This window comes from Contarinia nasturtii, unplaced genomic scaffold (assembly GCF_009176525.2).
Source record: "Contarinia nasturtii isolate CC-2019 unplaced genomic scaffold, AAFC_CNas_1.1 Cnas_scaffold_187, whole genome shotgun sequence".
NCBI classification, from domain to species: domain Eukaryota; kingdom Metazoa; phylum Arthropoda; class Insecta; order Diptera; family Cecidomyiidae; genus Contarinia; species Contarinia nasturtii.
In genome coordinates this window covers 7,689,796-7,705,671 of record NW_022197544.1, presented here as the reverse complement: position 1 = coordinate 7,705,671, position 15,876 = coordinate 7,689,796, and the positions used below count along the sequence as shown (strand labels likewise).

At 34.9% G+C, this 15,876-nt stretch overlaps 1 protein-coding gene across 4 annotated transcripts in view; it reads left to right on the top strand.

The window, feature by feature from the left end:
* Window positions 1-999: 999 nt before the first annotated feature.
* Window positions 1,000-15,876, top strand: part of LOC116336793 (transcriptional coactivator yorkie-like) — a 52,224-nt gene continuing 37,347 nt past the window's right edge. Inside the window, exons 1-3 of one of the 4 annotated variants that reach the window (XM_031760926.1) lie at window positions 1,000-1,031; window positions 3,802-5,441; window positions 6,271-6,554. In XM_031760926.1, the coding sequence (XP_031616786.1) occupies window positions 4,788-5,441; window positions 6,271-6,554 (938 nt within the window). In that variant the 5' untranslated portion in view covers window positions 1,000-1,031; window positions 3,802-4,787. The other 3 variants (XM_031760924.1, XM_031760925.1, XM_031760927.1) reach the window with 3 other exon arrangements.

Genomic DNA, 15,876 nt, shown 5'->3' with positions numbered 1-15,876 from the left:
TGCATCCCACGATTACATATACACATTTAATTACAAACAACAACAAAAAACCATACCGAGAGTAATGTTGTATTTTAAAAATTTTACAAAGATATAAACATTTGCCATGGCACCGAAATGAGTTTAATAAATAAAAGATTTTTCATTCATTATGAGATAGAATGAATAGAACAACAATAAAAATGTGCTCAATCAGCTTAAAAAAGGCGATCACTATCAATGAAGCTCATTCTTTAGTCAGTCGGTCGTTGTTGCGTTCTGTGTTTTTGTTTTTTGGCTGAATCGAACAATTTTTATGCATTAAATTTGATTTACTTTTAACTCTTTGCTGCTACTTTATATAAACATTAATAAAAAATCATTTTCTTTTATTAATTCGCTGATTCTGCTGCAAATATACAATGTTGTGTATTGTGCATAAAATACAAATGTAAAAGAGACGGACCGAACGAGCGAGAAATCGAGCCGTGAATAGTTCTCATATTGCTTTGTACGGTTTTTTTTTCGTCGGTTGGTCTCTCTAGGTTGCTTACTCGGACCATAGAGTATCGTAATGTATTTATTAGTTGTTTTATTCTAGACAGAAAAACGGATTGGAAATCCAATACACAAAATGAGCGAATAAACAGGAAAAGTGTACTATGTATGCTACTGCTGCTGTTGATGTTGTTGTGTTTACTTCTTTCGTCGTTTCTTATGTGCGCTTCTCATGTGTATAATGAATCAACGCTACAGAGTCGTTCTCTCCCTCTCTCTCTCTCTCTCTCTCTCTCTCTCTCTCTCTATCTCTCTCTTTCTACATATAAATGCGCTGTAGTGTATGCAGTGTGAGGAGAAGCAACAGCAGCACCGCCGCCGCACACGGCATGCAAACAAACGTTCGTATGTGTATACGAAATGACAATCGTATCCAAAGCAAACGTTCCGCGCTGCTGTTTGTTTTATACGTTGTGAGGCTCATAGTGAATCGTAATCGCAACTTGATTTCAGTCAAGTTAAAGCAGGTATCGGGCTGAGCACGGAATAGCTGTGTGTGTTTTTTTTTGTTCTTTCCTTCTGTTGCCACTCAATAAAAAAAAGTTTTTTTTTCTTTTAAATACTTTTCTTGTGCGTTTCATTGATTATAAAAAACAAAACATTATAATAATAATAAAAAGAACTGATCGCGAAGAAAACAGAAAAGAATCAAATCGATACGTGCGATTCGTATTGTTAGTTTTGTTTGGTATATTTTTTTACAGTCAACGACGATCTGTGTGTGTTAGTGTTTTCCTCTCGATACGATCGTGCATCAATTTTTTTTTGTATATACTTTTTTTTCTCTTACTGTTTAATTACTGTTGTTGCTCTTGTTTACTCATTTTTTTCTCTTTGTTGTTTATATAAATTCATCGATGGTTTCGTTTCTATCCAGAAGTATTTATAACAAAATGCTGTATGTTTGTGCTACTGTTTTTTTTTTCATGTATCCACCACGTCCAAATCTCGATCGTCCATTCAATAGTTCTAAATTGAATTTGATTACGATATGCAAATTTTCGATAATTGTTTCAAACTAAAATTGGCAAATCAATGACTCGCTAGATAATATATTCGAACGAATTTCATACGAACGAAATGTAAAACTCAAGAGGTACCTGAATCTGTAAAATCTATTTTAATTGAACAACACATGTTTTGGATGAAAAATAATATCGTTTGAAAATATAATAACATAGAAAACCGGCTAATTTATTTCGAAAATATGAGCGTAAGCTTCATCGATCATCGATTTTATTCATGTTCACTTGTTTGTCATGTGTAAATATGAAAAAAAAAAAAAATAATAATGAAAACAATAGATACGCTGTGCAAAGCATCGAAGTAAATTCAAGTAATATTTGGTATGTGGAGTTAAGCCATCGTGCGCATCATACGCACCATTAATTGTCATGCTCTCGAGTTGCAATTGTTAGTATTCAATTTGGCCAAAAAGTCCATATTTGTGACTCGTCTGCGTCATACAGTGTGCGGGTTCATTTTTTTTAATTGTTGTGCGCAGATGAAATTTATATATTTTTAGTGTTTATCCAACATTCGATATGGACTACCGATTTCTTTTCTCAATTGTGTCAATTAAACTTTCGGATCGACAAATTGATTGAGAAAAAAAATCGCGAAAATTTCAAGCTGAGAATGTAAGCGATCGCTTACATTGTCCAAGCTTTTTTACTCTCTCTCTCTCTTTCTCTTTTTCTCTATCTTGTTGTTTCGTCAGTACAACACGTCACAGGATTCATCGCGATCACCGATCGTTGATGCTGCTTCTGTCATATTATATTTTCTTCTCTTTCATTTCTTGCCACGCTCTCCGACAATTTTTCTAAAAATATATATAAAATGAATAAATTCACATGCTAAATAGTGGGTGTTCCTATCATTTTCATAAAGAGAATATATACCACGGCTCACACTCACTTCACTTTTTATTTTGCTGCCCTCCGTTTACCGCTACTACTGCCACTGTTGACGTTGTTTCTCTTGTTGTTACTACTTTTTTTCTACCTTGCCAACAATTTAAACACAAAAATAAAATAAATAAATATATTAATATTTAATGAAAATGGCCAAGAAAGTAAAACACTGATAAACAGCGCACTGTGTATGTATATAAAGCCAAAAGCACAACATGAATACATACACGTATTCAATTTTGAGTATAAATTCAAAAAAAATGCAAACGATGACAGCCAGAAATTTGATCAAGTGATGCGAATGAAATGATATGATTTGAACGAAAATACCATCAAGTCTATTAAAAATGTGCGAGTGTATGAGTGTGTGCATAAAGAGAACTCCAATTTGATAACGAAAAGAATGAAGAGAGAAATAAAATGATAAATTCAATCGCGAAACCATATTTTCAGTTCATATTGAAAGTAAAAAAAACGAGATTAAAATCCATGATAATCAATCAAAGTTCTGACAACTGATTAAGTTTCTATATCAATTGCGCTGAATAGCACCTGCCGCACCACTTGCATTAGCAAATCTATGACCAAAATGTGTCATCGGTCTATCGGCACTACAAATAATATGGCACATGGGGTCTGTTTATCGTGTGAAAATGGGATTGGCGACAATTGTTATCGATGATTATGTGGTAACTTTCAATTCACCGGAATTTGTCACCGGACTAGCTGAAATATTGTTTGTCCATACCGATGACAGAAGGACGTTGTCAGTTCAAACATCAGCTGATCATTGTGTAGCAATGTTGCAACTCATGCATGATCACGAGGAGGTAGGGACTTTTATTCAATCCTTGAAGAAAACTCATGAAGAATCTAAAAATATTCAAACTCACCATTTGAATATAATTGTATGATTTTTACTATATCGAGTGATTGAAACAGCATTGGCATTCTGCAAGTTTCCACAAAATCCATTTGCGACTGTTGTTCATTAGACTAAAAACCAACAGATCTATAGTTTAACGACAATTTATCATCTCAAATGATTTTTGTGGATGCACAACCAATGCTGAACCATTTCAACTATGGTCGCAAAGAGACAATATAGAAAAAAATAGAGAAGAATTCAAACATTGAAAATGAATTCAAAAGGCTCCTAGCACAAACACCATCAAATCGTATTGAGTAAAATTCAAAACAGAAACACACACAGAAAAACAAATGAATGAAAGAGGAAAAATAAATCGAAACAATAAGATATTTTAACATAAAAAAAAAATGTTTGAAAGATGTGCGCGTGTGAGGTGTTAAACACAATTTAATTATTGTTTGGTTAATTTGTTTCTAGTTTTACATTTGGAATTAAGTGCCTCGACAATAACTATTCGCCAAAGAAACAAAATAAGCAAAGGGAGAAAGAGCGAGAGGAAAAGAGAAATGAATAAAATTTAACCATAAGTCACACACATAAACTGCTCATTAAAAGATTGTCTTCTCTCCCGTTTTTTGGTGGAATATAGAGAGAAGGACGGAAAAAAAGAAAGAGAGAAAATCAGTAGAATTGCTATTTTAAGTGAGGAAATTTATGGTAAAATTCAACGGTCACGATATAAATCGAAGTTTGTGTATATATATATTCGCAATGCGAGAAGAACTCATATGTGATAAAATGAAATGTGAATGAAAATAGCACAACGACAACAACGACGAAGACAACAACAGCAGCAGCAACAAAAAAAAAATCTGTTCTTTTTTCTGTGTTTATTGTTCTGTGAATGCGGTATGAACACGAATTAATGTGCCTTAGCATTGTGGAATTGCAGATTTCCTACATTGTATACTCTAGCTCTGAAAAGCCACAGCGTCAGCAATAACAGTAGCATCAGCAGAACAGCAACATGTCTAGTTGAGAGACGACTACAAATTCTTGAAAACAAGAAGCACACACACACACACACACAAAAAAAGACGCATAATCTTTGCGAAATAAACGAAAAACACAGTCAACAATAAGAAAAAGGGCGAAAGAAAAGATATACCAAATGAACATCAAAGTAGCAATATAAAGCTCATTGGTCGCAACATTTTGCTAACAATCGCGGTCAATTAGAAAAAAAGGAGTAAAAACATATCAACGTTAAAAACGCGTGCGACACTGAACACAATTGAATTTGTTTAACACAATTTTACTGTGTCTGTTTGTCTATTGAATTATAGAAAAGGATTAAAACAGTACGACATAAAACGGTCACCGTGTTCATTCTCTTTAGCGAGAAGTGGAAATTTAAAATTTGAATTTTAAAACGACATCGTTTAACATACAAAACAAAAAACATGGCTTTGAACAACATAAGCAGCACAGCAAATAGTCCAAATGTAAGCGCTACAAATGTAAACAATGCATCGACCAATGATACGCTGAATTCGTCGGTAATCAGTGCGGCTGGTGGCACTGTAACCACATCAACGCCAAACAACAGCTCACAGTCGGCTGCAGCGGCCAATGAGAATTTGGTCGTTCGCATTGATGAAAATTCGGCCGATAATTTACAAGCTTTATTCGATATGGCATTAAATCAAAAGGCACGACCATTACAAGTACCATTTCGTATGCGAAATTTGCCCGATTCATTTTTTAATCCACCATCAACCGGATCAAAATCACCATCCGTATCGCATACACGTGAAAATTCCGTTGATTCAGCATTTGGTTCGGGCACCACCACCATTTGTTCACCGAACGGTGCTGCTGGTAATAATATAGTCAATGGTGCTGGCGGCAATAGCAACGGTGCCACCGGCGCTACAAAATTAAATGGCAACACAACAAACGCAACAACGGCCATCATTAATCCGCTTACCAGTCGTTTACAAATTTCACATTCGCGTGCACATAGCAGTCCAGCTTCATTGCAACAAACTTATGCTGGCTTAAGTGCTGCCGCTGCTGCACAACAGTCAAATGCAAATCCAATTGTTGCACAACAGGTATGTATTATATTCCATTCAATCGTTCATATGCATAGATGTACATTTTGCACAGTATTAATTGAAAAGAAAAAAGACCAACGACAATCAACGAACGAATGAAGAAACAAATAAACTAAAATATATATTTTTTTTATTAAAAGCAGTAATATTGCGTAAACTTATCCTTCTTAAGTAGCAAAGAAACAGAATCACATACACGCAGATATCGAAAAATTCTCTGCTTTGTGCACAGAATCATACTGGGCCGTTGTGCAGTTTCGTTTTTCTATTGAAGTGAAATTCTAATTTCTATTCGACTAAATAGGTGTGGTGTGCATTCAAAGTTCGTTTTTATCTTTTGATTTGATCAAGAATGTTTACAAAAAATTTATTCATACGAAATTCATATGCCTTACCATTAGACGAAAAACAAAAACAACAATTTTAGTAACGTGTTCGTGTATTATATTTCATTTGCCAAACACGTTTGCTAGCGTAAACCCATTGCAATCCATTGTTTATCTTTGCGTATTATAAATTAGAATGTATTTAATGCTAATTCATAGAGATTGGAGGTGATTGCATTCGATTGATTCCTTTCTGATCTCTGTGTTCATTGTGCACACATTGTGGTTTCATTTGCGCAATTCGAAACACTTGCAATGTCGAAAATCGTTTGTTGAGTTGTTATTTTGTTGTCGATGGTGACATGAAAAGATACTAGTCACTATGAACGATGCAAATAATTTTACAAAATCACATTTTTTTCGCTGCAAAATATGCTCATATTTTGGTTTTCGTTTCTGCTTTTTTTTGTTCGTTGTCATGCATGCTCCGGGTATTACAGGTACAACAGTCGACACAACATCAACAAACGACACCAGCGAAACGTGTGCCAGAAGAACTTGATTCAAGCTGTCATCGTAACATCAATCAAGTGGATTCACCACTTGAAAATAACATGTTCAAACGAACAACACAACAAGCTCAAGCGGCTGCAAATCAACCCATCCACAATCGGCAACGTTCCTATGACATAGTCAGTTCGATACAATTACAAGATGAATTGGGTGACCTTCCACCTGGATGGGAACAAACCAGAACGCCAGAAGGACAAATCTACTACTTAGAGTAAGTACTGAAACCGATGACTTTCTTTTCTATCATTTATTATATTTTATCGCAATAAAAACTGAATCAATTGCAAATCGTGTGTGTAATGAAAACAATAAAAACAAAAAACTAAAATCCGATGCTCCGATAAAGATTGTCCAAAGGTACATAAATTTGATTGTAGTTGTTGCAATCAATTGTGGAGGCGTTTAGACATGCTTTTTTTATTTCTTCTTATCGTTATCGCTTTGGCGTTCTGGCGATATAGCTTTTTTTCGAGGTCGCTTCCAATAGTATGCGTTTATTTCGCGTGTGTGTGTGTGTAATTTTTGTCACGGTTCAGGCCATAAAATTCAATTTATTAGCACGTGGAAACGATTGGCGAGAAAAAGTGATTCAAGTGCGCAATTATTTTCGGGCGACCATCATCGATATGAGCGCGACCCATTATCATTTTTGTCAGTTGTCGACGAGATAATACACACCACATACACGCACATAATATTCAAGCTTGTTCTTTTTCTTGTTTATTTCCCTACCGTCGCGTGAGAATTCCGTTGTTTTTTGCTCTTGGAAATTTTATTTTTGTTGTTGTATGTTTCGGTGTTCGTAAGAGACGCGATTTAGAAAATTACTACTCATTCAACTTTATCACCAGCGACACATAGAGTATAAAATCCGCAATCAATTTTATATACCTGTAAAATAAAGCAACAAAACCAAAACTAACCAATGAAACTAAGATAGAAAGAGAATGAATAAACGAAAAAAATGAGCACAAGGCACAAATCTAGGGGCTCAATACGGCAAAAAAATTCACAGGAATTCACGTAAATTCACACTTTTGAATCGAGTGGTTATTGATGAGTTCGGTGAATTCGATTAATAAAGTGAGGTTATGATAACCGCAATATTTTTTAATTTATTATTTTTTCAATATTTCCGATTGTTTTCGATAGAAAATCGCTCAAAATTGAAAATAAAATTAATTTTTATTAAAAAAATATAAAAAACATTTACAATTTTGTTACACAAAATATAAATATTGCAGTAATTGCCAGCAGAAACTATTCACCACTATCTCACATATTTGAATGAAATCGCCGTAGAATTCACCGGAATTCATTCGTTTGCAGAAAAATTCAGTTAATTTAGATATTATTATAGAATTCAGTCGTTGAAAATTTCGAATTAAGCCCCTAGGCACAAATACGAGACTATATCATACGGTTGGCGGGCGCGCGCTTTGGCCCAATAGTACGACGAAGTATTCCATGATTTATCAATAAATCTTGAGTGTGTGTTGTTTAACATTCGGTGCTTCATTTCGCATATGAATGGGAGTGATTTGTATCGTTTAAGATGAAGCGAATAGTGAACACCAACAACAACATTATACAAAGAAAAAAAGCCACAGCAACAAACTTCATTCGCTTGAACTACGCGATCTCTCTGTGTCTCACTCTCTTTCTCTATGAGAATTCTCTCAATCTCTTACAAATGACAATAACATTGCAATTTCTAGCCATGCAATTGCATGCACATAAATTTGTCTGTTGTGTGTGTGTGTGTGTGCGCGAGCGCGCAATATCCGATGCACCCATGTTTTACATTTTACTTTACAAATCGCAACAATAATACTATTTTAAGAGTGAACTAGATAGAACCTCTTTCACTTTGTCTTCACAACACACCATGCAGCACACACACACTAAATATATAATATGGATTCGAATAAAAAAAGCCACATATAGAAGCGAATGAGAGAGTGGCCCGTGTGATCGCGCACATTGTTTTATATTTTTCATTTTAAATTATATTCTACGGACTGTGAGAGATAATTTCCAGTCTAAGCCATAAAAGCGAATGCGCTGCATGCAAGCAGCATCCGTGTGGTTTATGATGTCGCGACACATATTGTTAAAGATCATCAAACCAAATTCGATATGATGTTTTTTCTCTTCAGACCGAGACCATACACATAACACTCATATGTGACAGAGAGATATACAGCAAGCAAATGGATTGCTGTCGTCATTTCTGTTGTTGTTGAAAATGAATGTGCAAATCGCGAACATACAAACAGCCTACACAATGACGACAGCGAAACATACATAGTGCATTAATGTGTATTAACAGAGCAGATCCAACAAAAAAAAAAACACAAAATAAAACATATTTATACAACTGCAAAATAATGTATGAACCACATACAACAACGACGACAATGAGAGGAGAAAAAAAAAACGAAACGTAAACGGGCAAAAGATGCGCATAGCATAAAGACGATGAAGAATAGAAGTACTATTTTATCGCGGCACATTCAAAACAGCCACACAGAAAAAGTCTTGATTGTTTTTTTTTTCTGTTCTACTCTTCTCTCATTGAGTGCATGCTTATGCTCAGTTTACTTTTGGATAATTCATATAGAAATATGTAAATATGTGATTGTACAATGCTCAATAAGCAACACGATGTAATTTTTACGACAAAGGAATCCAACGGTGTATTGGCTTTTTTAAACGCATACAATGGCAAAAGCAGAAGTTGTAGTTGTAACAGCAGCAGTAGCAGAGTTGGTAAATGCACCTAACAAGTGCGCGCACTTGCATGTTGTGTGCAACTCTTCTCGGGTGCGCGCACCTGATTCCATATAAATGTTGGGTGCGCGCACTTTCTTGCTTATTTCAATATAAAGAATTGAAAAAAATGTATTTTTTACTTAAAACTTTCCATTTTTTATTTGGTCATCTTCAATATATCAATACAAAATACTGTCAAATTGTGTTTCTTATATATTTTGACAGCTACGAGTAGCCGCCTGCTGGGTGTCTTTTTAACCACATTGCTTTGGATGTAAACAGTTTTTGCATGTAAAAAAAATCAAAATGGAAAAAATTAAGTAAAAATACATTTTTGACGATTTTTTATATTGAAATAAGCGAAAAAATCCAAATGCGCGCCGCGCACCCAACATTTATATGGAATCGGGTGCGCGCACCCAAGGTTAGTGGCACACAACTTGTAAGTGCGCGCACATTTACCAACTCTGAGCAGTAGAGAAAGAGTTAAAACCATGCCAACATTTTTCGGTATTATGCCTAGGTTATTTAATCGTTCTGGCGTAATAAAAATAACGAACAAACCATAACGCGAAAAAGCTACAGCATACAGAACTAGAAAAAAAGAATCACCGTGATTGAGAAAGCGACATTCAAACGTGGTTAGACAAAGACAGAGCTGGAATAAAAGTCTATTTGTTGTGCAAAGCATGAATTTTAAAAGTTTTTTTTTTTCAAATCTACAACGAACACACGAACGAATAAAATTTGATCAAATGAAGAAGAAAACGGAGAAGAAGAAAAAACAGAACAGGTACATGGCTGCCTGTATCGTTAGTCAGGTATAGCCAGTGTTGGGAACTATAAGTTGTGTATATTTTTTGTGTGTTACTTGTGTTAACTATGCTTTGCATCGCAACGAGAGAGAGGGAGACATCTCGCATACCTGTACGACCAGAAGAGCTTAAAGTCCAAGCAAGAGCTCAAACGAGCGAAAGAGAAGGCTTTTGTCCAAATTCTCATGTATTTTTTTTTGTTCTTTGTCTGACGAAACGAAACATTTCCCACAATTCAGTCTCGGGACCACTCATGAGCACACATATAATACTCAAACACACACACATACACACACACAGTTACACACACTTCCACTCACAGATTCGATCATTTACTCACACTGAAACAATTGTTGGCCTGCAAACATGAACGAATACACACAAAAACACTGCATAACACAGGTGAGCACAGTGAGCGCACAGGTAACATACGAACACCGATAAAAATCTCTTCTAAAGACATTTTTAGAAGAAGCAACACCAAACGAAAATGATAAAGCCAACAAACCAAAACCAACACACCGTACTTTGTATGTAGGTATGTGTGTATGAGCATACGGTATGATTGCAAGTATGCGTCTAGCACCGAAACAGAATATTATACTGCGCGTTAAACTTATTCAGTTGCGTTCGTCTATGATTTCTTTTTTGTTGTAAGTTAAATAGTATATTTCTGGTTGAACATTCTCTTTTCTGATTTTATACTGAGCAACCAACAACAACAAAAAACACGCTCGATCGAATTGAATTTGGTTGTTTGTGTATTATTGTGCAAGACATAGACTTAATCTATTGGCAATGGTCATTTCTAAGATAATCTTGATGTTGTCTAATTCTGATGATCTATCGACAAAGACACATATCATTACAGACAGAAACGAGACATTTTTCAAATGGTTTCGCCTCAATACCTCGTACAAAAAGACGATCCAAACGATCCGACTTTTCACCCAAATTTTTCTCTGTCTGCATTGAATTGAAAACAAAAACTAAAAATTAAGTAGCATAATAGTTTAATACCCTGCAACGAAGAGCAAGTCTTACTTTATTCGTTCGTCGTTCAATTTTAACATTAGAATTGCTTTTCAATGTGTATTTATTTACTTAAGCATAGACGCAATCAATGTTGCATACATTAAATCTAAGGCGATTTGCCAAAGGTACACTTAAAATATGTGTATATACACGGTGATAGTTGTCATCGTCACCAGCACTATCATTCACTAAACATAACACGTATTTCTGCTCTTAACTGTTTTTCCTCTTTCCTCTCTCTCTCTCTTCTCTCTATTTCTCCCGGTATGCATACACATATTCTTCTTTTACAAATAATAATATGATGAATTAATAAGTTGTACGTGTGTGGTGTGATGAGCGAAACACTCAAACTTGCTTGTGCATATATATTCATGGAGAGGAAGAATTAAAAAAAACAAACGAAGCAACAACAAGAATGAATTAAGTAGCCATGATGTAAAAAAAATGTATTAAAGTGCACGTAACAGATTGAAGAGACGAAGTAAGGTTTGAAAAAAATGAAGGGAAAAAATATCAATCAAAGAAAAGAACATAAGATACAAACAAATTGTAGAAAACGCACAATCGCAGAAGGTAAACGTCTTACCTGTATGTAGGAGGAGTCACACAAGCAACCAGCGTACTACAAACAAGATACCTGCTGCTGTTGTTGTTGTTGTTGTTGCTGCCACAATGCGTCATGCAATACGGCCTCTCTAATCGTAAAAATGTTTGCAGCTAGTCACAGCTCGTTAAATACAACCGAGACCGCACTGATTTCTGGCTGTACTTTGTCTTATTCTATCGCATTGTCTGTCATTCTATGCATCTTGTACATGCATCTCGGAGATTTTCGAGAGAGCGTCTTGCGCCTGTTTCTGTATCGGTTCCGTATGAATGATGCAGATATACACTTTTTTTATTAACATTATATAATAATCGTGACTTTCCTATACCTGGCGCTGTTTGGGCTCATATGTGTTTTACCCAATTACTACTCACATCTACACATGCGATTCGTTATAAGAGTGCGGAGAGGACAGGAATATGCGAATCGTTGTTGTTGTAGTTGCTCTTTTGCCTTTTGAATGTTCGGCGCTTGATTTTGTTTTCGTCCGCGACATCGTCGTCGACGTCGTTGTTTTTTCCTCTTTTTTAATTAGAAGTTAAAGGCGAGATGTGAAATTAAGACTGTGCAAAAGCCGTGCAGCATTCAAGCAAGAGAGAAAGAGAAAAGAAATCACATCAGCAGACGCGGTATTTAGTTTGTGTGTTTATACAACTACAAGTAAAATACGAAAGAGAGAGGGAGAGAAAAAGAGAGAGAAAGAGATCACACAGCAGAATAAGGAAACGACGCTATTCACTGTGCAACATTTCGTAAGTCCAAGCAATGGTTATACATACAAAAAACACACACACACTTACACGATTAAGAAGGAAAAAAAAAACGTAAGAAACTGAAATGTAACGAGTTGCCGATCGTATTCTTAGCCGTAGCTGTAGCCGCAATGCACGGATTTCTCTCTTTTCTCGATAGACGATGAGTCATCCTCTACAGATCTTTGACTACTTATTGAATGCGCGCACGGCGCACGTACGTCATCATATGCATTTGCTCTCTTTCTTCTCAAAAACAATTCCAAATTCGTCATATCTTTCAATTCAATCATGAAAACTTAAGAATTCGGGTGTTGTTTGATGGAAAATCCTTTTTCTCAAATCGAATCTTATTCATTTTCAGACAGAATCGTACGGATTTATATTTATCAAAAATTAAATGTACGCCGCTTGATTTTCCGCTAATAATCATGGTCCATTATCGTCTACTGACTAATAGGTAAACAAAAAAACCGCCATTAAAAACTCGAAAAAACTAAAATCGAAAACTTTACATTATGTACAATTGTTCACATTAATACATCACACTGTGTTGTACTTCGTTTGGTGAACAGCAAATGCTTTTTTTTCACCGAGAACCTCTTTGGCACATTGCGTGCTAATAACAAATTAACAATTTCCATGAAAAGCTCCAAGAAATTAAAAGCAAGACACAAATATGTACTTAAATTCTAAAGAAATTACAACTACAGGTGGACTATAATACACTTTGAGATCATCTCGTAATGAAAAAGATCAACACTCATTCAAAGATCGTTATTATTATTACGATTGCAATAAAAACGTGAGCCAAATTCAAAACTAATGATAGCTACAACAGTTGGTGAGAAGAAGAGAAAAAAAGACGATTAAGAACCATTATGAAATACTTCGAAAATGCGTCCAAAGATGAAAAGCAAAATGAATCGATCAAATGTATACAAGTCATCGCGCCGAGAGATAAGAGAGAGGATTTTTTTTTCCTAAAGACCGAACCCAAAAATGATTATTTAATGCTCAACGTGTAAATATTGTACTCGAGTATCATTTGAACGAAGAATCATGTAGATTTCACATGGCTTAAAGGTACAATTAACACACAAATCTATTCTACGAATTAACCCATGTGAACAGTATGTATTTTTCTATATATCTCTCTCGCACTCACCATTTCATCGGTAAATCTGATCTGAAATTGCAAATGGTGTATTGAAAACATGACCTCAACCGGAATTTGCGTGATGAGTCAATTTAGCCAACTGATTATCTGTGCACAAACACACACATACAAACACACGGCGTTTAGTGTACTTATGGCATTATCATTGTGATATTTTTGTTTGGTTTTTTGTTCCCAATGACCGAGTCACATTGATGAATACACCGATTCCAGGTATGTTCTGGTGCAATTTGCACAAAGACCGATCGGATAAAGCGATAAACTGAGCCGATATTTGCTTTAGTTGTAATATAATCTTCAAACATATATTCTAGTGTTGTTGTTGTTGTTTTTTTTCTCGCATAAATATTTCCGCAGTCGATTTTGGTTTAAATATCTATTTTCATTTGTTTTGGTTTTTGTCTATGCCCAAGTAATGTTTGACATTCATTCTTATTTGATGGAAGTGGTTGTATTTGGTTATGACAACTACTGCTACCTGATGTTAATCACCTCAATAAAGTCAATAAAGTAGCCAAATAGACACAGAGACATGGTCACGATTCATGGATAATTAGATACGCTTGAAAATATGGTTCGAAACCATAAATGAACAAATCAAATGGTGACTTTAGATCAGAAGTCATTTAACATTTGAACCTTTATTATGTTGGTTCCTCTTATAAACACACCAAATTAATATCAATCAATGAATTTTTAATTGTTCTGGATCGGTTTCGATTCGGCAACTGAAAAATGTCAGTTTTGACCGGCAAATTGAACCGATTAAATGGACCCCAAAGGGCCAACCAAAAAATAATAATAATAATAAATAGATTACAGCAATCTAATACTCAATGGATCATTTAAAACAACTTGAAACGTACATTATTTAACACCATCAAATAAAAATTCAATTAAAGAACACATAATTTGGGATTTTTGGTTTTATTTCTTTTGGAAAACCGAAACCCACTCTTTTGTGCGATTATGTGGTTGTGTGCACTTAAACGACAATGAAAATGGTTTGGTTTTTGTGTGGCTGTATTACATATATGCGTGTGCGTATTGTGAATATAATACAACATCGGCAAAGCAATTAAATTCAAATTCAAATCCGACGCATAACACCAAACGAGGGCTTGTTCATTTAAGATAGACAAAGAGGGAGAGCATAACCAACAATCATCACATATCAACAATGCTAATGACACAACCATTTCAGCGCCCATATACATTTTTATTTTTGTTCCCAAGTTTGAGTGTGTAATGTTCGCGTAATGCCTCTAATTAGTTACAATATTGAATTTGTTCTTTTTTTTTAGATTTTTCGATTGATTGCATTAGATTCGTATCGGAATTATAATTCGATAGGCTGAGCGGGCTCTGATTTGATCTCGTTGTCGTAGCCGAGACCAATGTGAAAGAAAAAAAATTGTGTAAGACACCGTTTTATGATATACATTGAAATTGCCGGTTAAAAGCAATACGATTATTTTTTTGTTTTTTGTTTTGGGCATTTAAAAATTGTTCACTGAATGCGCTTGCTTAACGCAAGTGAGTGCAAATAGTATGTCTTAATAACGTCAGACTTGCTTGAATCATAAGAATATGATTGTATTCAATTATGGATTGCGTGCACGAAAAAGAGATGGTATGATCATCAAAACTTCAACCATTGTGAAAAGAAAGAGAGTGAATTGCGTACCATATTCGTTAATTGCAATTGACTGAACCAATAAATGCGATAAAAGGCCATTTCAAGCGACTTTCTTTATTGTTCGCTTTTATTTCTTCTCGTGGACAAACTATCTTTGTGTGTAAGTCTGCATTTGATTGATTTAAATTAATTCAAAAGACAAATTTAAATAATTTATGCGTGTATATATGCGCCAATTGAAACCACCGAATGAGAGAAAATGAATGCGGAATAAAGATTCGCCTCATTTTCAAAGCAATTATATATACGTGATAATATCTTTATTTAATGTTTCATTACTTAAAGATCGGCGATCTTATTGTACGTTGTTTTGGACCGTTCGCACCAAATTCACTGTCCACATAATTCAGATGCACAAGAACGATACAAGAGAAGCACTATGGGTACCGTCATATATTTGAATCGGGTTGACCGGGACTGAAAAACCCATCTTTTATAATCAAAAATACATTTAACAGCTAATTGTCTCGATATGATTTGTCTCTCACACACGCACGAACGTATTGGACGAACGTATTAAAAGGGGTCTATGCATCAGATAATCATTAAATAATTCAATTAATTGTCTAATCATAAACCAAATCAATTGATGTGTCAATATACTTGCGAGTTGTAAACGTTACGATATGTGTATTTGTGATGTCATTTGGTTTTTGTATGTACAGTA